The following is a 25,852-nucleotide window of genomic DNA, read 5'->3' on the forward strand; positions in this document are numbered from 1 at the left end:
ACACCTGTCTTTAGAGATAAGTGATTATTTAGTTCACAAAAGCAAAACTGTTTTCACAAAGTGTCAGCTGTAAACATATTTTAAAAATTGCTTGTGTCAAAGATTTGAATAAGTGGCTTAAATGTGAATTCAGGAAGACCAAGAATGCAAAATGGTATTTTGTTAACAAATGGAATTTGCTGCCCTTCGCAGTTCTACAGCTGATTCCACTGCAGGATTTCATTCTTGATGGCAGAATATGGAAATATGACTTATAAATCTGGTATCCACATTTATTAAAAGGAATGATCAGTCACAACATGTTCTTTCTGTAATTAAAACATCTTATCAGTAAGTCAGTTCTTGCTATTTTTAAGAGTGTGCAATACCAGTTCAAGATTTCTAATCTGTTTCTAATCAGACCTTTTTTCACCACTCTAAACAATAATGCTAACATTTCTTCTGCAAGCCACAACAATGTTTGAAATTGGTAAGGTGTTTACTCATTCTTCTTAATCTATGATAATCATACTTTTCTCATTTTTGATTTTATGATTTAAAAAAAAATATTTTTATAATTATTTACCCATGTATCTTAGGGAAAATCAGTTTACCCTTTTGACTATGTGGAAAAGGCTCCATGAAGGTGAGAAGCAGCTTGGCTTACATCTCCTATAAAATGCTGTCCTGGTATAAGTGGAATCTTGAATCTTGTGCTAACAGGTAGAGAAGTGACAAGCTTTCTGTAGATTTAACTTCATATACGTTTTATACCAGAAAAAGAAATCTATTACCAGCAGGCTTCACTGTATACATGCTACAAAAGATTAAACAATTATACCAGGAGGCCAGGAGAAAAAGAAGTCAACAAACAGCAAACTATCAAAGAATAAATGCTAACCTAAAATAGTATATTTTACCCAATGATTTGTGGGGAGGGAAACAGAAATTATAAAGAAAGGTTATGAAGAAGATGGCCTTTGATTTCCAGAGGCTGTTAGAAAACACTGTCTGGGTTTCAATCCCTTTTTTTTTTTTAATGAAGTAAAAAACCCTAAGTGGTTCTACCATACTAAGACATTAAACTAATGCAATTGTTGATGAAAATGTTTTGGTGGTTGTACAACATTGTGAATGTACTAAATACCACTAAATGGTACACTTTAAAATGGTTAATTTTACGTTATGTGAATTTCACCTCAATAAAAAAAGATGAAGCTACTCTACTCTGTTTAAGATGAATGAGAAACTTTTGCCATTTCCTTTGGATTGCTTTGACAAAGAGAATATTTAGCACTTCAGAAATGTGTTATCAAAAAAAATCCTTAGGTGACTTCCAGGGATTAATTCAGAGGTAACAAAAGTTAACCAAGGAGCAGTTATGCAATGATTTTTTTTTTCCCTATTCTATTATTTTCCACCCCACCTGAAAACTGTAAGCAGTCAACACTAAGTTTTAACAGCCTCTTTGACTCCTGCCTACCTATCTCCCTCCTACCCAACTTCTCTCCATTATTTACTGAACTTCTACATGCCGCAAGCACTTTCGTGGATGCTAGGGTTGCCAAGATGAGTAATAAACCTTACCTTTCCTTAAGGAGTTCACTGTCTGTACTCAAATTTTTAAAACTTCCCATGCTACTTCCATACCAACTTTAGTTATAACGACTCCAAATCTTTAACAATCCCATTTAACTTGGACTATAGCAGCCTTTCCCTAAACTCTCCCATTACATACTTATGCTGTTTGTGCCCTCTTTTCTTTATTCCTCAGATTGAAGGAAGATTTTAGAAATTTTAATTTAAAAAATCACTTTATTGATTTTCAAATGCTATACAAATAGAGTTACTGCTTCACATGAACTGAAAGTCTGAAAAGCTGGGACTGGTTTTAGGAATTACTTAGACATTAAAGGCGATTTCAAAGACTTCCTTTCTCTTTACCTCTTTCTCTGTTCTCACCTAGCCACCAGCACCTCCCACCACCCTCGTCCATAAGGCCAGGTCTCCACAATGTGCTGCCTCTGACCATACGTCAGCTGCTTCTTTGTTTCTGATGTGCCTCTCTATTCTTATCCTCTCAACCAAATTCCTTTTCCTTCAGCTTTCATTTTTGTTTTTGCTATAGCCACACTGCTATCCTTAGGAAAACACACTGGCTTTCAACTTGAAAGGAAGAGGCCCCACAAAGCCCAGATCTAATATTTGCCTGTGATGGGCTGTAACAGTGACCACTCAGAGAATGACGCAGGCAAAGTGAAATGAGAGAGCACAAATGGTAAGCAAAGCCACACTGCTTCTGCAGAGAGGAAAAACATAATGTTTGCCAAGTGGAAAGAGGAGCAACTTAGAAAGAAAAATCATTTTCAAGCTTCTGTGAGTACCCCCAATTGGAGAAGAATAAAAACAACTCAAAGCAATCTAACTGATAAAACCAGCCTAATTTTGACTCAGATTTTGTTCTGAGCTCACACAAAATGTGTAAGAGAAGCCATAACATTTAAATTAAATACCTCATTTGTGGATGGAAAGCAGCTACAGGTTGTCACCCAGCCAATGTGTCAGTGGCACAGCTGGTAACTTCACTGTGCAGCTGGGAAAAGCAGTTTGTCAATCATAAGAAACCAGACACTTGGGAGGATTTTCACATCAAATTACTTCTCACAGTAGACTCTGACCATCATCAGACTTGTTAAATGTACGTACAATACAGAGTCAGTTCTTCTGTATCTTTATGAAGGTCGCTAAATTTACGGTGCATTTAAGGAAGGAAAACAGCTGGGAAAGAGTAATACCGGCATTATTTTAATGCATTATGGAGACTAGGCAACAGAGGAACAGAGACTGAAGAAACCTACACAAATGGCTCCCAAGGATGATTTTATTAATCTTGGAAAACATGACGCAGTAGAAGCGAGGTCTAATTGTTTCTCATTTAGCTTGGCTTGAAAAACCTAATTCTCACTTAACTCCATTCATTTACAGATAGGCATCTTGGGACAGCTGGCATTTTGTTTGTCTAACTAAGCTTCCTTTGAACATGTTACAAAGGTTTTGATCACCAAAAAATATAATATCAGATGAAGGTCATTATACTTGAACAAAGAGAATCAAACCAACAACAGTTAAGGGGAAATACAAAGTTCCTGTAAAGGTTCTGGCATATGAACAAGAAGTTAATTTACTTTTCTTAATGTTTTGAACACATGTTACTTAGTAGGCCAATAAAAATTTTATATACTATGCAAACAGTGATAACCTCGGTGCCACCTAGTTTGTACCCACCATAGAAAACACCTAATTAAAAAAAAAAAAATCGCAGTATCCTACGTACGGACAATAACCCACTATCCATGTCATCAGCTTGCTACTGCTATGAACCTAGATATTTCATAGCTCAAACTGGATATGGAATATGAAAAAAAAATGACTAAGTAAAATAATGGCCTTCTTTCACACAAAGCCTAAGTGTAGATGTAATAAATACATCTAGACTTGTCATGGTGAATTAAATCAGCTTCAGCTTCAGGCAAAGAGGCAGAGTATTAGGCTGAAATGGTCCATTTCTCTCCAATTTGTTATACATGGAAAATATGAAATTTATCTTTTACTTGATTAAAAATTAAATTAGGTTTAATTTTTATATGCAGAGCTCTTTCCTTGAATATTTCATTTAACAATGGCCGGCCTGGAATGAAGCCAGTAATCAAACACTAAAGATTTTAGAAACCCTACTGGTTTCTCAGACTTTAATAAAGCGTAAGAAGAGCATCAGTTTAGGGAGTGGGTGTCTTTGTTTTTGTGATGACTCACACCATTCTTTATTCATTCATTTATTTTTAAGTCATTCCACAAATATGTGGAAGCACTTTTCTAGGAACAGACCATGGGAAATGCAAAAATCCCTGGCCTTTACCCTAAAGAACTTTACAGATCTTCCTTCCCCCACCCCCAAATAAGGAGTCCTCCTACTTTTGTTTAATGAATGGTAACCTTGCAGATTAAACTGTTTCTCCCTCTCCTTGAAACTAATTTTCCTTTAGGAGTATATTTTCAAGAGAATATCAGATCAGCCTACTCACTCAAAGACTTACTCAAAGATGCCTACTTATAGGAGAAACTAAAGAAGATGATAGTGAAGAAATTTTTGGGCTCTGAGATACAAAACAGTAGACTCATATGGAGTATTTAAAATCCATTTTGATGTGGGATCAATGTGTACATTACATTAAGGGAAAAAGAACACAGAAGGGATTCTGAAGGGCAGAGATCAATAAGACTATTTAAACTTGGTTTTAAAAGAGCTAACAGAATTTTCCATGCTTCTCTCAGCAATCAACAGAACTAAATCAGCAAAGATAAAGAATTTATAACATCATCAACCAACACTATCTAACAGACAATTATAGAACACTCCGCACAACAGCGGAGTACACATTCTTTTCAAATGCCCATGGAATATTCAAGAAGACAGACCATATCCTTCTCCTATGACGATCATAAAACAAACCTCTATACATTTAAAAACAGAATATGTTTCCTGATCATAATGGAATTGAACTAGAAATCAGTAACAGAAAGATAATAGGAAAAATCTCCCAACACTTGGAAATTAAACAAAACTTTCTAATCAATGGGTCAAAGATGAAGTCTCAAAAGACATAAAAAATATTTAGGACTGAATAAAAATTAAATACAACATATCAACATTTGTAGGATGAAGTTAAAACACTGCTGAGAGGAAAATTTACAGCAGTAAATGCTTACATTAGAGAGAGGAAAGATTTTTAATCAATAATCTAAGTTCCTATCTTAAGAAACTAGAAAAAGAGCAAAATAAACCCAAAGAACCAGAAAGAAGAAAATAATAAAAATAAGAGCAAAGAAAATCAATGAAATAAAAAGTGGATTCTTTAAACGATAAAATTGATGTCTTAGCAAGACTGACAAACACAAAAATGACAGAAATTGCCAACATCAGGAATAAAACAGAAGATATAACTACAGATCCTAAAATTGTAGAAAAGGATAATAACAGCATACTATAAACAACTCTATACAACTCTATAAATTTGACAATGTAAATTAAATGGAACAATTGCTCCAAAACAACAAACTATGAAAATTCACTATGAGACAGATAATCTGAATAATCCTATGACTATTAAAGAAACTTAATCCACAACTAAATAGCTTTTGAAAAAGATATCTCCAGAACCAGATGCTTTCACGGGAGAATTTTACCAAACATTTAAAGGAGAATTAACATCGATTATAAACAATCTCTTCCAGAAAATGAGAAGGAAAGAAACACTTCCCAACTCATTTTACAAGGCCAGTATTTTATCTCAATATCAAAACCAAACCAAAAAAGCTAAAGACCAACATCCCTCATAAATACTGTCATAAAAATCCTCAATAAATTACTAGTAAATCAAATCCATCAACATAAAAAAATAATTGTACACCATGACCAGGTGAGATTTATTCCAGGAATTCAAGGTTGTTTTAATATTTGAAAATCAATCACTGAAATACACAATAACAACATACTAAAGATGAAAAATAACATGATCATTAACAACTGATGCAAAAAATTATTTGACAAAATTCAACACTCCTTCATGATAAAAAATCTCAGCAAATTAGGAATAGAGGTGTGATGGTTAATTTTATGTGTCAATTTGACTGGGTAATGGGGTTCCCTGATATCTGGTCAAATATTATTCTGGATATGTAAGTAAGGATGTTTCTGGATGAGATTAACATCTAAATTGGTAGACTGAGTAAAACAGATTGCCCTTCCTAATGTGGGTGGGCCTTGTCCAATCAACTGAAGATCTAAATAGGACAAAAAAGCTGAGTAAAAAGGAATTTCTGTGCCTTACTAGTGAGCTGGGACATCAGTCTCTTCCTGCCTTTGTACTTGAACTGAAAAATTGGCTCCTCCTGGGTCTCAGGACCGCCAGCTTTTAGACTGGAACTTATACCATTGGCTCTCCTGAGTCTCCAGCTTGCTAAGTGCGGATCTTGGGACTTAGTCTCCATAGTCACATGAGCCAATTCCTTATAATAAACCACTCTCTCTCTCAATCTCTCTGTACATATATATATATATATATGTGTATATATATATATATATGTATATGTACATATATATGTATATGTATATATATCATATGTACATATATGTATCTATGTATGTATCTATCTATCCTATAATAAATATATACCCTATTGGTTCTGTTTCACTGGAGAACCCTGACTAATAAACAGGGTGAATCTACTTAACTTTACAAAGAACATCTATTGAAAACCTACAGCTAAGATCTTACTCAGTGGTGAAATAATAAATGCTTTTATCCTTGGAAACAAGCCAAAGATGTCTGCTCTCATCACTTTTATTCAACATAACACTAAAAGTCCTAGCTAGTGCAATAAGGCAAGAAAAGGAAGCAAATGATATATTGGTTAGAAAGAAATAAAACTCTATTTGCAGAGGACATGATTGGCTACTTAGAAAATCCCAAGGAATCTATTTACAAGGTTCATAGATTTAGTAAGTATGTACATATATATGTATGGGACTTTTAGACCAAGGAGGCTCAAAGATCCCCAGATTCAATTCAAACAGTTCTTCTCCAAGACACATTACAGTCAAACTGGAAAAGCTCAAAGACAAAGAGAGAATCCTAAAAACAGCAAGAGAAAAATGTCAGGTCAGACCAGAAGAAAATGGGATGATATATTCAAAATACTAAAAAGAAAAAAAGCAAAAAACAAAAAACTGCCAGCCAAGAATACTATACCTAGCAAAGCTATCCTTCAGAAATGAGGGAGAAATAGTGTACTTCCCAGACAAAAACTGTAGGAGTTCACCACCACATGACCAGCCCTGCAAGAAATTCTCAATGGAGTCCTGCATCTCACATCTGAAAAATGATAATCACTACCACGAATACATAAGAAAGAACAAAACGCACTGGTAGAACAAAAATGCAAAAGAGAAAGAGAAAGAAACTAGATCTTACCACCTCAAAAAACCAACATCAAAGACAAACAATAAAAGAGGAAGAAAGGAACAAAGATATTTAAAGCATCCAAACAAAACTCAATAAAATGTCAGGAGAAAGACAATACCTGTCAATAACAAACCTAAATTTAAATGGATTAAACACCCCATTCAAAAGACACAGACTGACTCACTGGATTAAAAAGCTAGACCCAACTACATACTGTCTTTCAAGAGGCTCACCTCACCTGTAAAGAAACACACAGACTAACAGTGAAGGGATGGAAAAAGATAGATAATGCAAATGGAAAGCAAAAGCAATCAGGAATAGCTATTCTTACATCCGATATAATAGACTTTAAACCAAAAACCATAAAAAGAGACGAAGAAGGCCACTATATAATGATAAAGGGATCTATCCAGCAAGAAGACAACTATCATAAATAAATATGGACCTAACACTGGAGCACCCAGATATATAAAGCAAATACTATTAGGCCTAAAGAAAGAGAGAGACCCCAACACAATAATAGAAGGGGAATTGGAACACCCATCTCTCAGCACTGGACAGATCACTTAGGCAACAAATCAACAGAGAAACAGAAGATTTAAACTACACATTAGACCAACTGCAGCTGGCAGATAGCTACAGAACATTTAATCCAACAAGTACAGAATATACAATGCTTATCATCAGCACATGGAATATTCTCCAGGATAGACCATGTTAGGTCACAAATCAAGTCACAACAAATTGTAAAAAATTTGAAATCATTTCGAGTATCTTTTCACACCTAACATATTAAAACTAGAAATCAGTAACAAGCAAAACTCTGGAAACTATACAAACACAAGGAACGATCTATGGGTCCAAAAAAAAATTAAACAGGAAATCAAAAAATTTATGGACTCTGCTCTCTCTGCTTCCACCATCTTGCAATGTGAGATGCCTGGGTCACTGTTTCCACCACCAGATGGACTTTGGACTTGCCAGCCTCAGAAACTGTCACTGTCACCACTACCAGATGGACTTTGGACTTCCCAGCCTCAGAAACTAATTGGCCGGAGATTGAGATGATAAGTAACCCACAATCTAAAAGGAGCCGAAAGCAACTGGGGGCCAGGAACCTCATCAGAGCAGATGGCGAAAGAGGAGAGCTGCCTGCCGCTTTTCCGCCAGAGGTAGAAGCAGCCTGAGGCCCGCGCCAGATGCAGCTGTAGCAGAATCGGCGCAAAGGAACGGCTTTGAAAGGGTGTCTTTACCCTGCTGAGAACCGGGAATCTTCCCCCAACCCGTGCGCGCGACCCGCCGGTGCACCGCAGCCCGCGTCGCAGCTGCAGCCTCAGAGGTGGAAACATGGAGGCCTGAGCTGGCGTGTGACACCCCGGGCTGCAGCGGTGACCACGGCTTCTGACCCCCGCCCCCACCCGCCCGTCCCTGGAGCTGGAAGCGAATCAACCCGTGGCCCAGACGGGGGGACGTCCAGCGGGAGAGGCAGAAGTCCCATGGAGACCACACACCCTGCGGGCCACCACTGTGTGATCCAACAGGTAGGCCTCGCTGCCACCACGCGGCTTCATTCCCAGCCCAGCCCAGTGCACACAGAGCGGGAAGACGTCCGGCAGGGGAGGCGGGAACTCCACAGAGTCCACGCTGCTGCCGCGCAATCCAGCAATAGGTAGGCTTCACCACCGCCACCGGGCTCCATCCCAAGCCCAGCCTAGCGCGCACAGAGCAGGGAGACATCCTGCAGGGGAAGGGGAAGCTCTGCAGAGACCACACGCTCTGTGGTGCCTCGGCGCATCACAGCAGCCTGGACCAGAGTGCACGGAACAGGGAGTCACTGAGGTAGCGATACCAAATTGGCAACCACAGCAACATCTTAGTCAGTCAATAGTATCAAAACTGTGGACTGTGAAAATCCCTGCCACAATGAATAAACATCAAAGAAAAGATACCAGAAATACGAAAAATCAAGAAAGTACACAACCAAAAGATAATAAATCTCAAGCTCTAGATCCTATGGAACAAGAAGCCCTTGAAATGACTGACAAGGAATTTCGAGTGATAATTCTAAGGAAACTGAATGAGATACAAGAAAACTCAGCTAGACATCATGATGAAACGAGGAAAAGTATACAGGATCTGAAAGAGGAAATGTACAAGGAAATCAATGCCCTGAAAAAAAATGTAGCAGAACTTGCTGAACTGAAGAAGTTATTCAGCGAAATAAAAAACACAACGGAGAGTTTAACCAGCAGGCTTGTCGAGCTTGTCGAAGTTGAAGAGAGAACCTCTGAACTTGAAGATGGGCTGTTTGAAATAACAGAAGCAGACAAAAAAAAAAAAAAAAGAAAGAAAAAAGAATCAAAGGCATTGAAGAAAAACTGAGAGAGATATCAGATAACCTTAAGCGCTCAAATATCCAAGTCATGGGTATTCCAGAAGGGGAGGAAAAAGGAGATTGCATTGAAAACATATTCAACAAAATAGTGGCAGAAAACTTCCCAGGTATAGGAAAAATCACAGATCATCAGATCCAGGAAGTGCAACGATCTCCAAATGTATTCAACCCAAAAAGGTCTTTTCCAAGACATGTTATACTCAAATTGGCAAAACTCAAAGATAAAGGGAGAATCTTAAAAGCTGCAAGAGAGAAGCGTCAAATCACCTATAAGGGAGCACAATACAGCAACACATACGTAAAATTATTCACCATGATCAAGTGGGATTCATCCCAGGGATGCAAGGTTGGTTCAACATTCGCAAATCAATAAATGTGATACACCATATTAATAAAGTCAAACACAAGGACCATATGATCATCTCTATAGATGCTGAAAAAGCATTTGATAAAATTCAGCACTCATTCATGACAAAGACCCTCTATAAGTTAGGTATAGACGGAAAGTATCTCAACATAATTAAAGCCATATATGACAAACCCACTGCCAATATCATCCTGAATGGGGAAAAGCTGAAAGCTTTTCCTTTAAGAACAGGAACTAGACAAGGATGCCCACTCTCACCACTCTTATTCAACATAGTGTTGGAAGTACTAGCCAGAGCAATCAGAGAAGAGAAGGAAATAAAGGGCATCCAGATTGGAAAAGATGAAGTCAAACTGTCCGTGTTTGCAGATGACATGATCCTATATATCGAACAGCCTAAGGCCTCTACAAAAAAACTCTCGGAGGTGATAAATGACTTCAGCACAGTAGCAGGATACAAAATCAACACACAAAAATCAGTAGCATTTCTTTTCTCCAATAGTGAACATGCAGAACGAGAAATCAAGAAAGCCTGCCCATTTACAATAGCCACCAGAAAAATAAAATACTTAGGAATTGAGTTAACCAAGGATGTGAAAAATCTCTATAACGAGAACTACAAACCACTGCTGAGAGAAATTAGAGAGGATACAAGAAGATGGAAAGATATCCCATGCTCTTGGATTGGAAGAATCAACATAGTGAAAAAGTCCATACTACCCAAAGTGATATACAAATTTAATGCAATCCCCATCAAAATTCCAATGACATTTTTCTCAGAAATGGAAAGAACTATCCAGACATTTATATGGAATAACAAAAGACCACGCATAGCCAAAGCAACGCTGAGCAAAAAAAATAAAGCTGGAGGCATAACACTACCTGACTTTAAACTATACTACAAAGCTATAATAACCAAAACAGTATGGTACTGGCATAAAAACAGACACACTGATCAATGGAATAGAATAGAGAATCCAGAAATCAACCCACACACCTACAGCTATCTGATCTTTGACAAAGGCACCAAGCCTATACACTGGGGAAGAGACTGCCTCTTTAGCAAATGGTGCTGGGAGAACTGGATATCAATATGTAGGAGAATGAAACTAGACCCATACCTTTCACCATACACTAAAGTCAACTCAAAATGGATTAAAGAATTAAATATACACCCTGAAACAATAAAACTTCTTAAAGAAAACATAGGAGAGACACTTCAGGAAATAGGACTGGACACAGACTTCATGAATACGACCCCAAAAGCACGGGCAACCAAAGGAAAAATAAACAATTGGGATTATATCAAACTAAAAAGCTTCTGCACAGCAAAAGAAACAATTAACAGAGTTAAAAGACAACCAACAGAGTGGGAGAAAATATTTGCAAAATATACATCTGACAAAGGATTAATATCCAGAATATACAAGGAACTCAAACAACTTTACAAGAAAAAAACAAGCAACCCAATTAAAAAAATGGGCAAAAGAGCTAAGTAGGCATTTCTCTAAGGAAGATATACAAATGGCTAACAGACATATGAAAAAATGCTCAACATCACTCAGCATCTGGGAAATGCAAATCAAAACTACACTGAGATACCATCTCACCCCAGTTAGGATGGCTAAAATCCAAAAGACTCTGAACGGTAAATGCTGGCGAGGTTGCGGAGAAAAAGGAACTCTCATACATTGTTGGTGGGACTGCAAAATGGTGCAGCCTCTATGGAAAATGGTATGGAGGTTCCTCAAACAATTGCAGATAGATCTGCCATATAACCCAGTATCCCACTGCTGGGAATATACGCAGAGGAATTGAAGTCATCAAATCGAAGGTATACCTGTTCCCCAATGTTCATCGCAGCACTCTTTACAATAGCCAAGAGTTGGAATCAGCCCAAATGTCCATCATCGGATGAGTGGATATGGAAAATGTGGTATATCTACACAATGGAATACTACTCAGCTATAAAAATGAATGAAATACTGCCATTTGCAACAACATGGATGGACCTTGAGAGAATTATATTAAGTGAAACAAGTCAGGCACGGAAAGAGAAATATCACATGTTCTCACTTATTGGTGGGAGCTAAAAATAAATAAATAAATTCACACACACACACACACAAAAAAACCAGGGAGGGGGGGGGGAAGAAGACATAGCAACCACAATTACTTGAAGTTGATACGACAAGCAAACAGAAAGGACATTGTTGGGAGGGAGGAGGTAGAGGGAGTAAGGAGTGAGGTTTCGGTAATGGGCCACAATAATCAACCACATTGTATATCGACAAAATGAAATTAAGAAAAAAAATAAAAATAAAAAACAAAAAACAAAAAATAAAAAATTAAAATTGAAAAAAAAATTTATGGACTAATGAAAATAAAGACACATTATACCAAAGCCTGTGGGACACTGCAAAAACAGTTCTAAGAGGCAAGTTTTTTTTGCAATAAACACCTACATCAACAGAACAGAAAGATTTCAAATAATCTAATGCTACAACTCAAAGAACTAGGAAAACAAGAAAAATCCAATCCCAAAATTAGTAGACAGAAATAATTAAGATCAGAGCAGAACTAAATGAAATAGAAACACCCCCCCCAAATGATATAAAAGATCAATGAAACAAAAAGTTGTTTTTTTTTTGAGAAGATAAACAAAATAGAAAAATTAATAGGTAGGCTAACTAAAAAAAGAAGTGAGAACATCCAAATAACAAAAATCAGAAATGAAAAAGGAGACATTACAGTCGATACACAGAAATACAAAGAATCATTAGAGACTATTATAACCAACACTGTGACAACAAATTTGAAAACTTAGAGGAAGTGGATAAATTTTTTGACACATACAAACCACCAAAACTGAACTAAGAAGAAATGGAAAACTGGAAAACACCAATAATAAGCAATGAGACTGAAGCAGTAATCAGTAGTCTCCCAATAACAACAAAAAAAGCCCAGGACTGGATGGCTTTACTGTTGAATTCTACAAAACATTTAAAGAGGAATTAATACCAATTCTCTTCAAATTATTCTAGGAAATTGAAACAGAGGCCACTCTCCCAAATTCATTCTATGAGGCCAGCATCATCCTGATACCAAAACCAGACAAAGATACAACAAAAAAAGAAGACTACAAGCCAATATCTTTGATGAACACAGATGTGAAAATCCTCAACAAAATATTAGCAAATGGAATACAGCAACACATCAAAACGTTATACACCACGATCAAGTGGGATTCATCCCAGAGACGCAAAATTGTTCAACACATGCAAGTCAATAAATGTGATACACCACATCAACAAAATTGAGGCAAAACCATATGATTATCTCAATAGATACAGAAAAAGCAATTGACAAAATTCAACATCCCTTCATGATACTCTCAGCAAATTAGGTATAGAAGGAAAGTATCTCAACACAATAAAAGCCATATATGATAAACCCACTGCCAATATCATCCTGAATGGGGAAAAGCTGAAAGTTTTCCCTTTAAGAATGGGAACAAGACAAGGATGCCCACTCTCATTAATCCTATTTAGCATAGTATTAGAAGAACTAGCCAGAGCAATCAGGCAAGGGAAAGAAATAAAGTGCATCCAGACTGGAAAAGACAAAGTCAAACTGTCCCTGTTTGCAGATGACATGATCCTATATGTAGAAAAACCTTACTATACCAAAAAACTCTTGTAGCTAATAAATGATTTTAGTAAAGTTGTAGAATACAAAATCAACGCACAAAAATCAGTAGCGTTTTTATATTGCAATTATGAACTAGCAGAAAATCAAGAAAGCAAGCCAATTTACAATAGTAACCCCCCCAAAAAACAACAACCTAGGAATCAATTTAACCAAGGAGGCAAAAAATCACTACAAAGAGAACTACAAATCACTGTTGAAAGAAATTAAACAGGACACAAAAAGACAGAAAGACATTCCATGCTCTTGGATTGGAAGAACTAACATTGTGAAAATGCCCATACTACCCAAAGCCATCTACTGAATCAATGCAAACCCCATCAAAATACTAATGACATTCTTCACAGAAAGAGAAAAAACATCCTAATATTCATATGGAAAACAAAGACCCCAAATAGCCAAAGCAATCCCGAACAATAACAACAAAAAATCCAGAGGCACTGCACTACCTGACTTCAAATTATATTGCAAAGCTGTAGTAACCAAAGCAGCATGGTACTGGCATAAAAACAGACACTTGGACCAATGGAACAGAATGGAGAATCTAGAAATCAATCCACATACTTACAGCCAACTGATACTTGACAAGGGCAACAGGAGCATACATTGGGGAAAGGAATGCCTGTTCAATAAGTAGTGCTGGGAAAAGTGGACATCCACACATAGAAGAATCAAACTAGACCTGTACCTGTTGCCATATACCAAAATCAACTCAAAGGGGATTAAAGAATTATATATAAGACCTGAAACCATAAAACTCCTAGAAGAAAACATAAGGGAAACACTTCATCAATTAGGACTGGGAAAAGACTTTATGAATAAGACCCCAAAAGCATAGGCAACAAAAGAAAAGAAATAAACAAATGGGATTATATCATACTAAAATGCTTTTGCACAGCAAAAGACATAGTTAACAGAGCAAAAAGACAATCTACAGAATGGGAGATAATATTCACAAGCTATGCATCTGTCAAGGGATTAATATCCAGAATATGCAAGGAACTCAAACAACTTAACAGTAAAAAAACAAGTAACTCAATTAAAAAATGGGCAAAGGAGCTGAATAGGCATTTCTCAAAGGAAGATATACAAATAGCCAACAGACACATGAAAAAATGTTCAACTTCACTAAGGAAATGCAAATTAAAACCACACTGAGATATCATTTCGTGCCAGTGAGACTGGCCATCATCAAAAAACTGGTGCAGGGCAGGCATAAGGGAGGGATTGGTAAAGGGCCACAAAAAATGATTACATTGTTTAACATTGAATATACAAATTATCCTGACTTAAGCATCACATATTGCATACAGGTAATCATATTCAACTCTGTACCCCACAGAAAGGTACAATAAACTATATTACAATAAAAAAAAAAAGACAATAACAAATGCTGGTGCAGATAGAGAAAAAGGGGAACCCTCCTATACTGTTGGTGGGAGTATAAATTGGTGCAGCCATTATGGAAAACAGTACGGAGGTTCCTCAAACAACTACAGGTAGAACTGCCATATGACCTAGCAATTCCACTGCTGGGATACCCAAGGAATGGAAATATACCCAAAGGAATGGAAACTGTTATGTTGAAGGGATACTTACACTCCCATGTTCACAGCAGCTCTATTTACTATAAGTAAGAGGTAGAACCAACCTAAATGTCCATCGATGGACAGCTAGATAAGGAAAATGTGGTATATATACTCAGTAGAATACTACTTTGCCATGAAAAGGGAAGAAATCCTGCCATTCGCAGCAACATGGATGAACTTAGAGAAAATTATGTTAAGTGAAATTAGCCAGGTACAGAAAGAGAAATATTGCATGTCTTCACTCACAGTGGGAGCTAAAAAAAACAAAAACAAAACAAAAAAAGAAAGAAAGATACAACAATCACAATAATTTGTTGAACTTTCAAAAAGAGAGAAAGGAACTGAGGCCGCCAGAGTTGGGAAGGGAAGGGTGGATTAGCAAGAAATTGGAAAAGGGCCACAAAAAATGATTACACTATGTAACGATAAATATAGTAATTTTCCTGATTTGAGGATCACGTATTGCACATAGGTGTGGAAATTCAATGCTGTACCCCACGAATATGTACAATCAATTATGTTTCAATTAAAAATACATAAAAAATTATAAATTAAAGAAAAAATAAATGCAAGGTAATATGATGGATTATTTTAGTCTAATTTGTAATATATTTAATGACAATTAGGGTTATGGAGGGAAGGGATAGAAAAAAATAAAATAAAATGGGAATAAAAGAAAAAAAAAAAAGAAATTCTCCAGATACACCAGTTTGATGTCAGTTTATTTTTCTACATTTTTATGTTATTCAAAATAAATAGTTTTCTAATGAGATTGCAATTTATAAGCAAAAATTAGTGCCTTAAAAAAAAAGAAATGACAAGATACCTCAGTTCATTTGATGAAATATGTCATTTTTAGCGGCTACTGATGTTCTCTGACCCAGATTTTTAATACAAAGATGCCGAATTTTATGTCAGTAATTTTAGACAAGTTCAGTTAATTTACTAAGTTACTTTCACTCAAAGATAGTTAAATGCCACATACAAGGCTACTGAGAGGCAAAAGCTTTGATGCTTTTGGCAATGATACACGTTTTAATCCACTTTATCTGTTTTTTATAATTATAAAATTATATAATTTTTTAAAAAGTTTATATTATATATAAAAAGTTGATTAAAATACAACTTACACAACACAAAAAATTTATCCTTTTCAGTGTACAGATCCAAGTTTTGACAACCACATACAATCAAGTAACCACTACCATAATCAAGATATAGAACAGTTTCTCACACCAAAAAATTCCTTCGTTTTGTAGTCAACCCCTCCTCACCCACCCCCAGACCCTGGCAACCAGTGATCTGTTTTTTGTCCCATTATCTTCTTAAACTGAAGCATAATCTTAAGGATTTATGACTTTTCTTCACAGATGCCTGGCAAAGCCCTATAAAAATAAAACTTTCTTGAAAAATATGATGTGTGAAATATTAGAACCACCTAAATAGTATTTAGTATCCTTGTAAAAGAAGAAATCATCCATTCCAATCATTGTTAAGGATTAGATTCAGGTCTCCAAAACAGGGCTCATAATTTTTCTCTAAGAAAAGTTCTTCATCTAGTAACTGGCTTGGACAAAATAAGCATGACTTTTAATATACAGATTTATATACTTTTTCCTCAAAATGACCTCAGGTTTTATGTTACCATCTCATCCAAAAAGTCAATTAAGACAAAAAACAACACATTTGCTCACAATGGTTTTTACATATGACTTTCTATAATAGGAAACTGGTAAACTTGAATTCAATTAATTTTCCAAGTCAATTTCATTTGTAGAATTTGATAATGATATTTCTTTAATAATTTTTTAATAATACTATTCTCTCACATTTTTATTATCCACTTTGAATTTTAAAAATATTTTATTTTGACAAATATACACGACATTTACTTTTGAAACCTGTACTATTATTATTCAAGTAAGTCAGTTTTGTTAAATCTATGATGAAAGCAAATACTTAACTTGAGTTGCTGGGATATATTTTCATTTTATACTATTATTTGCAAGCAGTTTACATTTTGGTTTAATTTATCAAAAAAGTAATTTATTGATTGATTCTGAATTGGTCTGAACAAATGAACACATCTTCCATGGGTTTTGGAATCAGAAAAACCTGGATTCTAGTTCCAGCTATGTTATTTATTGATTGATTGTGTAAACTCTGAGCAAGTAAATCCATGTCTTATAGCCTCAGTTCCCTCATGAATTAAATGTGAACAGCAGTACTGCCTATCTCTTACAGTGTGAATACAAAGTGCTTAGTACCAGATTTGGCACATATAAGTGCTCAATAAATGTTAGCTATTATGTACCAGATAGGATTTCCATTTCAAAACCATTAAAATGTTCTATTATTCAGCACTCACTCTGGAACAATAAGTGTCTTTATTTACATTTTATTGATGACAAAGTGAGGGACTGAGACAGTTGAATGGATCAGGTCTTATCAACTCAGGTGCACACAGTTAAAGAGAAGCAGAAAAGCACCTGGCTATTCAGATAACACCTATAATGTTTGATGTTGCTATCCTTTCTAAGAGTGGGTTTTTCTTTCACTTTTTTAAAGAAGTAAAGAAGAAATAGTGCCTTGTAATAAGACATTAAAAAAAAAGCCAAGGATGATATCTTAGTCCATTTGAGCTGCTATAACAAAATATCATAAACTGGGTGTGGCTTATAAACAACAAATATTTATTCCTCACAGTTCTGGAGCCTGGGAAGTTCAAGATCAAGGCACTCATCAATTTGGTTTTTGGTAAGGGCCTGCTTCCTCATAGACAAACTTCTTCTCACTGTATTACAAGGTAAAAAGGGAAAGGGAACTTTTTGGTGTATATTCTAAAAGGGCATTAATCCCATTCATGAGGGCGCTTCCCTTTATGACCTACTCACCTTCCAAAGGCCCACAGCTCCTGATACTTATCACCTTGGGGGTTAGAATTTCAACATATGAATTTTGGGGACACAGAAACATTCAGTCCACTGCAGATGAATACAAGAGAGATTTGAATTTTGTAGTTTCTCTTTCAGTGCAATAAAATAAAGCCTCCTAACCATCAACTTCTCTGTAAAAGGGGATTTCATTAAATGAGAGCTCATTTAGTGAAGCCAACCAAATCAAAGTAGTTGATCAGATAATGTTTAGGTTTGAAATATTTTAACTAACTCAGTTTAAAATGAAAATAAGTATTTTATATTTATCTTTCTTTCTCCTCTTATTCCATAGAAACATCATAATCTTTTTCTTTCCTTCCACTTTTTACAAGCAAACTTATGACGCTCATAAATTTTAGACAAGTTACAAGGAAACTGAAAGGATACCTAGTCCAATATTTTCGTTTTAAAGTAAAGAATGAGGCCCAGAAGGGAAATGACTAAAATAAAAGCCAAAGTATGCCTGGAACCAAGTGTCTGTGCCCCATGTGGTGTCCCAGTTGCATGAGATGTCCTACTACAAGGGTATTGAATACTTAGCCCAGGCAGCCACCAGAGCTCCTCTTCATCCACAGCAGACATCATTCATCAGGTCACCATTTCCTTCTGAGTCTTAACCCCTTAGGGTCCTAACATCACTGCACTCAAACAAACTGTTACCAGTGAGAGGGGCCATCCCTCTCTAGTGATTTAGTAAATATGAATCTAAAATTTTCAGTTTAAAATGCTAAGGTCATTTTCCCCTTCCCATTTGTCTTTTGAGTTTTAGAAATAAATGAAAACTTTCAGGGCAATAGTAATCTTTTAGGAAAACATTTGAATTCCACACAGTAAAAATGTGGTTGGAGACTGTAAGATAAACTGATTTCATCAAAAATTTAAAAAGAAATATAAGCGAAATTAATCTATGGTGACAGAAATCAGAACAGTGGTTGCTTGGGGGCAGGGACTGACTGGGAAAAGGCAAGACAAAACTTTCTGAGGTGATGAAAATGTTCTATATCTTGACAGGGATATGGTTAAACTATATACTTAAGATCTCTGCATTTCAATGTATATAAATTATATATTTTAAAAACAATTTCAATACTACTCACATAGAAAATTTAGATTTTAAAAAACTCTTGTCCAAAAGAGGGACTTGAACTGCAATCCAGCTGATGAAAGGCAATCACCAAACTGACAGAGACCTTTCAAAATCATTATAGCTAAACTCACTTGTTCAGCCACTCATGAGAATAATGTACACCATGCCAGAATACATGTACGTGGAAATCAAGTAAAGAGCTTCCTTTCAGACTATGCTATTTAATGAATTCTGCCTTCCATAGGAATGACAGTATTCCTTAAGAACAGTGTACACTACTGTGATAACATATCCACTGATCCGCATCATCCACTGAGGAACATTTGGAATTCTACGTAGAGAGAACTTAAGACTTTCATAGATAGGGAAGGTAAGGTTGAACACAGGGTATACTAATTACATTTTCATCCGTCTATTTTCTGTACTACTTTCCTGTAAAAACCTGAGTGTGTATGACATTCTGCCCACTGAATACCACATTTGATAACAGAGTCTTAACAAAAATAAAAAAGACTATTGAAGAGGTGTAAAAAATTGGCTCTTCTGTGGCTGACAATCACATGATGTCAGCCAGGAACTACCAGTGGATAGTGAGAAAACTGGCTAAAGATACTGCTTTCCTAGTGGTTATCACCATGAGACAAGGAGGCTAGAGTTCAAGTTACAGCTAGATAAGGAAGGCAAATTAATAAATAAGTGCAAAGTGCATTTAAATGATAAATTTTAGCATATATTAGTAAAGGGGCTTGTACACTACCTGACACACTGATAAATGGTAGCTGTTTAAGAAAACAATATATACTATTCCTAACGAAGGATTCACAGGAGAGTTATCTTCCCTCTCTTCAGTGATGGTCTTACATACCAAATCTGGTTTCACCCGGTGAATCAGGGGAAAGGAGAGCCACATGGAACGCAGGGTGGTAATCACTGTGGAGAGCCAGGACTGCTGAACCTCTCGGCTTCTTGGAATTTGGTGAATGTAGTATTTGGTATACTGGAAGGAAATAGTAGAAATCCACATCAACTGGGTCACTGATGCCAAAGTTAAACATAGAAACAGCTAACATTTGTAGAAATAGGAAATGCTTGTTTATTTTTAATTTTCATTCTAGCCATTTTAAAATTAGAGTTGTAAAGCCACTCACATCATTGAACTATGACAGAAAAGTTCCTAAATATGATTAAAAAAAAATGTTAAAGTCAGTTTTGACAATAAAGTTGGGGGAAATTTTCTATAAAATATGTTTTAGTTAAAGAGCTTAACATACTGATATACAAAGAGTTCTTACAAATTGATGTTTAAAAGAAATACCTAGTAACAAGATGGGTAAATAAGATGGATAGATAATTACAAACAATACATACAAATAACCGATAAATAACATGAAAAGATGGCTAACAATTAAGCACAAAAGAAAACAGTCATTTTTCACCTACCTGACTGGCAACAATTACAGATATCCAGTGTTGTTGAGGGTTTAGGGAAACAGACATATTCATAGCCTGGGAAAATACACTGGTGTAACTTTTTGGGAGGGCAGTCTGGAAATATCTATCAGAATTTTAAATATGTCTACATTTGATCCAGCATTTCCACTTCCAGAAGTATACCCCACAGAGTTACCAACATGTTCATCCATTACCACTGTTTTTACTTGTGGAAATTGGAAATAGAACAAATATCCTCCAAAAGGGAATAAAGAAGTTTATAAAATAAAATATATGGAGATACATTAACAAATGGCATAGATCCATAAGAAATTATATGGAAGAAATCCCAAGACACATTAAGTGAATCAACGCAAACTGTAGGACAATATGTTTAATATGTTTGGTGTCTATTAACAAAACACTCACACGCACGTGTTTGTATACACTTATGTACACACATTAGTATTTGCATGGAGAAAATCTGGAACTACATGCCACAAACTACAAACTGGATAATACTATAGGAAATTTTCATTTTCCAGGTCATAAATATCTATGTTTGAAATTCACAACAAGAATGTACTATTATTTTCTTAGAGATACCAATATACTTTCCTTGAATCAAAGTTCCAGGTATATTGGTTATCTATTACTGTGTAACAAATTATCCCAAAACTTAGCAGCTTAAAATAAGTACTTATTTGCTTCTCTCAGTTTCTGTGAATCACGAATCCAGCAGCAATTTAACTGGGTTATTCTAACTTGCAGTGCCTCATAAACCTGAAGTCAAGTTGTTGGCTGGGACTGCAGTCATCAGAAATCTTGACTGGGGCTGGGAATCTACTTCCAAGGAGGCTTGCTCACATGTCTGGCAATTTAGTGCTTGTTGCTGGCTGGTGGCCTTAGTTCCTTGCCAAATGCATCTTTACATAGGGCTACTTGAGTGTTCTCATTACACAACAGCTAGCTTCCCAGAAGTAAGTACTCCAAGAGAGGGCACAGCAAAACCGCGTCCTTTATGACCTAACCTCAGAAGTAAACTTTGTCACATCTGCAAAATCTCATTGGGTACACAGGTCAGTCAACCTTATTCCATATGGAAGGGACTACACAAGGGCATGACTACTAGGAGGTGAGAATCACTGGAGGCTTTCTTGGAGCCTGGCTACCACACAGTTAAATCAGAGTAAAGAACTAAATATTTAATATATTCTCCCTCCCCGACTTGGCCTTGAGGAACTATATGTTCCCTGGAAAAAGAACAGAAAGCCTTCTTCTAAATTAGTGGAAAACACATAACTACTAGTTATGTGTTATGCTTTTCTGCATTCAGGAAAAGGTATAAAAGTGTGTTCAGAAACTTCTGTATACTCCAAGAGGGCATGAATGCAGTTCTTACATACTTAGTACTATAGACTATACAGAAAACAGTAACCAAGTAAGGACAAACTTTTTTGAGGTCTGTGCTTGTCTAGTTTGTGGAGATTATTAATTGAAAACACGTAATAGGCCAAGAAATATCATAGAGCCAAAATCCCTTCTCAGAATTCTTTTGGGTCAGAAATGTCTGGACAGGTAATGTGGTGCAAATAACATAATATCCTCCACTGGAGTTTGGGGAAGTAATCAAACATATTAATATTTCTGCAGTAAAACATGAATATTCACAATAAATGCGATAAAGGCTATAAGCCTCACAGCAGTTCAAATTAGGTTTTGATGTTAAGCTTGTGGCAAACTTGGAATTTTTTTTTCTCTAGTTTTCAGAACTTTTTAGGATTTTAGATAAGGGACTATGGACCTGCACTACAAAATACATTTGAACCAAGAAGATGTCATGTCGTTGTTATTATTATAATAAAAATAACCTAGTAGCTTTCCAAGTATGTGATGTTATGAAAACAAACAAAAACCTAGTAGGGTCCTATTATATAAAAGTTGTTTTTGTGGTCTGATGTCAGTATCTGTAATATTTTCTTCAAAAAAGCATGTGTTTATTATGTTCCTTTAATTTTTAAAATCTGTGAGCACATAACTTTGTAAAGAAGCAATGAATAATATTTCTGGATTACAACTGAACAGCAGCATCCTGAGGGACTGGAAGGATGATAAATTTGATTCTGGCTCCTCTAATTCTATCTTAGCTGCTAGGAGGCAAAAATCCAAGCCTGGTAAGGCCTATGCAAGGGTTTCTAGAGCTGGAGATAGCTTTCCTAGATCTGAACATGGAAAGAGTCTACATCTTATCCCTAGCAGCAGTGTGAAAGAGGCAAGAAAATGGGGTAGGAAGTCCTGGTCCATGATCAGAAAAATGGAAACTACTGTAGGCATGTTCTGGGATGGGAACTGAGGGACCTCCAAGACATAAACTGGAAAAACAGGCCTGAGAATAAGACAACAAGACTAACTAAAGTTTGATGACTTCTCTTTTGATTTCTGGATGCACCATACAAGGAGTCAACCTTTCAGCCTCTAGACCAGATGCTTTGTTGGGGCGGGGAGTCTTGGTTCCACTTGTGTGCTGGAGCTAAGTGGGTCAATGACCACAGTCTACAGTGACCAATCATCCAGTTTGCAGAGGATGGTCCCAGTTTATACCTGTGTCTCAGCATACTTATTAACAGTGCCCTATTCTGCTCTCAGAAATATCCCAATTTAATCCAATGAGTAGCTTCTTCCAAGTCAGAGGGAAAGATATTTACTCAGAACAGCCTGCAGGGTCAATGTGATGAGGAAATCCTCATTAAAGTCAAGGATGAGAGTTTAAATGGTAGCTTGGAAGAGAGCCAAGCTAAAAGTCCTAACAGTGAGATAAACGTGACTGGCAAAAGACAGGAGAGTCCATATGGTGCCACTCTCTGGTTTACAGCTCTACTCTAGAGAAGCCTCCACCTACAAATCCCATCCAAATCTTCACATTATTAATTTTGATAATAAGTTCAGGTAACCGGAAATCCTACTAATAAGAGAGCGCTCTCTAACTTCATGTCTCTGCCCAAGTGTCCCCCACCATTATGGCATATCAGTTCCCCTCAGAGGCACCCTTCCTGACTAGCCTTTTTAAAACAATCCTCTTCTCCCCACTCCACCCCTCACCAACCACCCACATGTACACATACTCTTCCCGCCCTATCACCAAAAAAAAAAAAAATCATTTACTGTACTGGCATATTATATATTTATTTGTTTACTGTCTGTCTCTTCCATTAGAATGCAACTTAGGGGCCGGCCCCGTGGTGCACTTGGGAGAGTGCAGCACTTGGGAGCGCAGCGGCGCTCCTGCCGCGGGTTCGGATTCTATATAGGAATGGCTGGTGCGCTCACTGGCTGAGCACGGTGCGAGCGACACCAAGCCAAGGGTTGCAATCCCCTTACCGGTCACAAAAAGACAAAAAAAAAAAAAAAAAAAAAGAATGCAACTTAGCCAAGTGGACCAGGGAACTTCAATCACTGCAATCTCACTTCTTATAAGAGTATTTGGTTGTTGTTGGTGCTCAATAAATATTTACTAAATAAGTGATTCAATATACCATTGCACATTAATATAAATTCATTCAATCTTGCTATCATCTAGATGAGATGTACTTAGAGAATATAGAAAGGAAACATAGGAGTTTATTTGAGAGTGCATACTTAGGGCCTTATTTGCAAGGACCACTCAATAAATAGGCTGAACTGAATGGAATTCCTGGGGCTAGATAAAGAAGGCTCCAGCAGAGCAGGGAATTTGGAGTTTATAAATAGCCAGAGGTACCAAGCCCTAAGGGCCTGGAGGAAAGTAGGAAAGAGGGAGAGGAAGGGACCAAAGACAAATGCCCTCACTTCCCTAACAGTCTTGAACTCTCTGTAAAACTCAGCATTCACAAGGGCCTCAGGGAACTTCCCTCAGTCTTTGTGGGTCCTCTCTCCAGTGAGCTAACTGGCCAACCCTATATGGGATCCGAACCCATGGCCTTGATGTTATCAGCACCACACTCTCCCAAGTGAGCCACAGGCCGGCCCCCCAAAACTATCATTATCCCAACAGATGCAGAAAAAGCATTTGACAAAATTCAGCACTACTTCATGATAAGTACTCTCAACAAATTTGGTACAGAAGGAAAGTATCTTAACACAATAAAACCCATATATAACAAATCTACTGGCAACATCATCCTGAATGGGGAAAAGCTGAAAGCTTTCCCTTTAAGAAGAGGAACAAGACAAGGATGCCCATTCTCACCACTCCTACTCAACATAGTATTATAAGTGTTAGCTATGGCAACTAGGCAAGAAAAAGAAATAAAAGATCTAAATCAGAAAAGATGAAGTCAAATTGTCTCTGTTGACAGATGACATGATCCCATATATAGAAAAACATAAAAACTCTACTAAAAAACTCCTAGAGCTAATAAACAAATTCAGTAAAGTTGCAGGACTCAAAATCAATACACAAAAATCAGTGGTGTTTTTATACACCAACAATAAACAAGCAGACAAAGAAATCAAAAGCAAGCCCATATATAATATCTACCAAAAGAATAAAATACCTAGAAATAAATTTAACCCAGGAAATGAAAGATCTCTACAAAACACTACTGAAAGAAATTAAAGAAGACACCAAAATATGGAAAGACACTTCATGTTTATGGATTGGAAGAATTATTGTAAAAATATCCATGCTATACAAAGTGATCTACAGATTCAATGCAATCCCCATCAAAATACCAATGACATTCTTCACAGAAAGAGAAAAAACAATCCTAACATTTATATGGAACTACAAAAGACCCTGAATAGCCAAAGCAATCCTGATAAAAAATAATAAAGCTGGAGGCATTACACTACCTGACTTCAAATTATAATACAAAGCTATAGCAACCAAAACAGCATGGTACTGGCATAAAAACAGACACTCAGAAAAATGGAACAGAATAGAGAACACAGAACTCAACCCACATACTTACACCTAAGTGATCTTTGACAAAGGCACCAAGAACATGTATTGGGGAAAGGACAGCCTCTTCAGCAAATGATTCTGGGAAAACTGGATGTCCATGTGAGAAGAATGAAACTAGATCCACACATCTTGCCATATACCAAAATCAACTCAAAATGTATTAATGATCTGATACCACAAAATTCCTAGAAGAAAACACAGGGAAAGCACTTCAGGATGTAGGACTGGGCAGACTTTATGAATAAAACCTGAAAAGCATAGGCAACAAAAGGAAAAATAAACAGATGGGATTATATCAAACTAAAAAGCTCCTGCACAGCGAAGGAAACAATCAACAGAATGAAAAGACAACCTACAGAATGGGAGAAAATATGTGCAAACTATACATCCAACAAG

General features: G+C 36.5%; 1 protein-coding gene across 2 annotated transcripts in view; it reads right to left on the minus strand.

Annotated features, from left to right (window-relative positions):
* ALG14 (ALG14 UDP-N-acetylglucosaminyltransferase subunit) overlaps window positions 1-25,852 on the minus strand; it is a 104,428-nt gene that overhangs the window by 39,954 nt on the left and 38,622 nt on the right. Inside the window, exon 3 of one of the 2 annotated variants that reach the window (XM_063106820.1) lies at window positions 19,949-20,080. In XM_063106820.1, coding sequence (XP_062962890.1) covers window positions 19,949-20,080 — 132 coding nt within the window. Of the gene's footprint in view, window positions 1-19,940; window positions 20,081-25,852 lie in introns of those variants that run through there. The other variant, XM_063106822.1, reaches the window with a different exon arrangement.

This window comes from Cynocephalus volans, chromosome 8 (genome assembly GCF_027409185.1).
Source record: "Cynocephalus volans isolate mCynVol1 chromosome 8, mCynVol1.pri, whole genome shotgun sequence".
Classification (NCBI taxonomy): domain Eukaryota; kingdom Metazoa; phylum Chordata; class Mammalia; order Dermoptera; family Cynocephalidae; genus Cynocephalus; species Cynocephalus volans.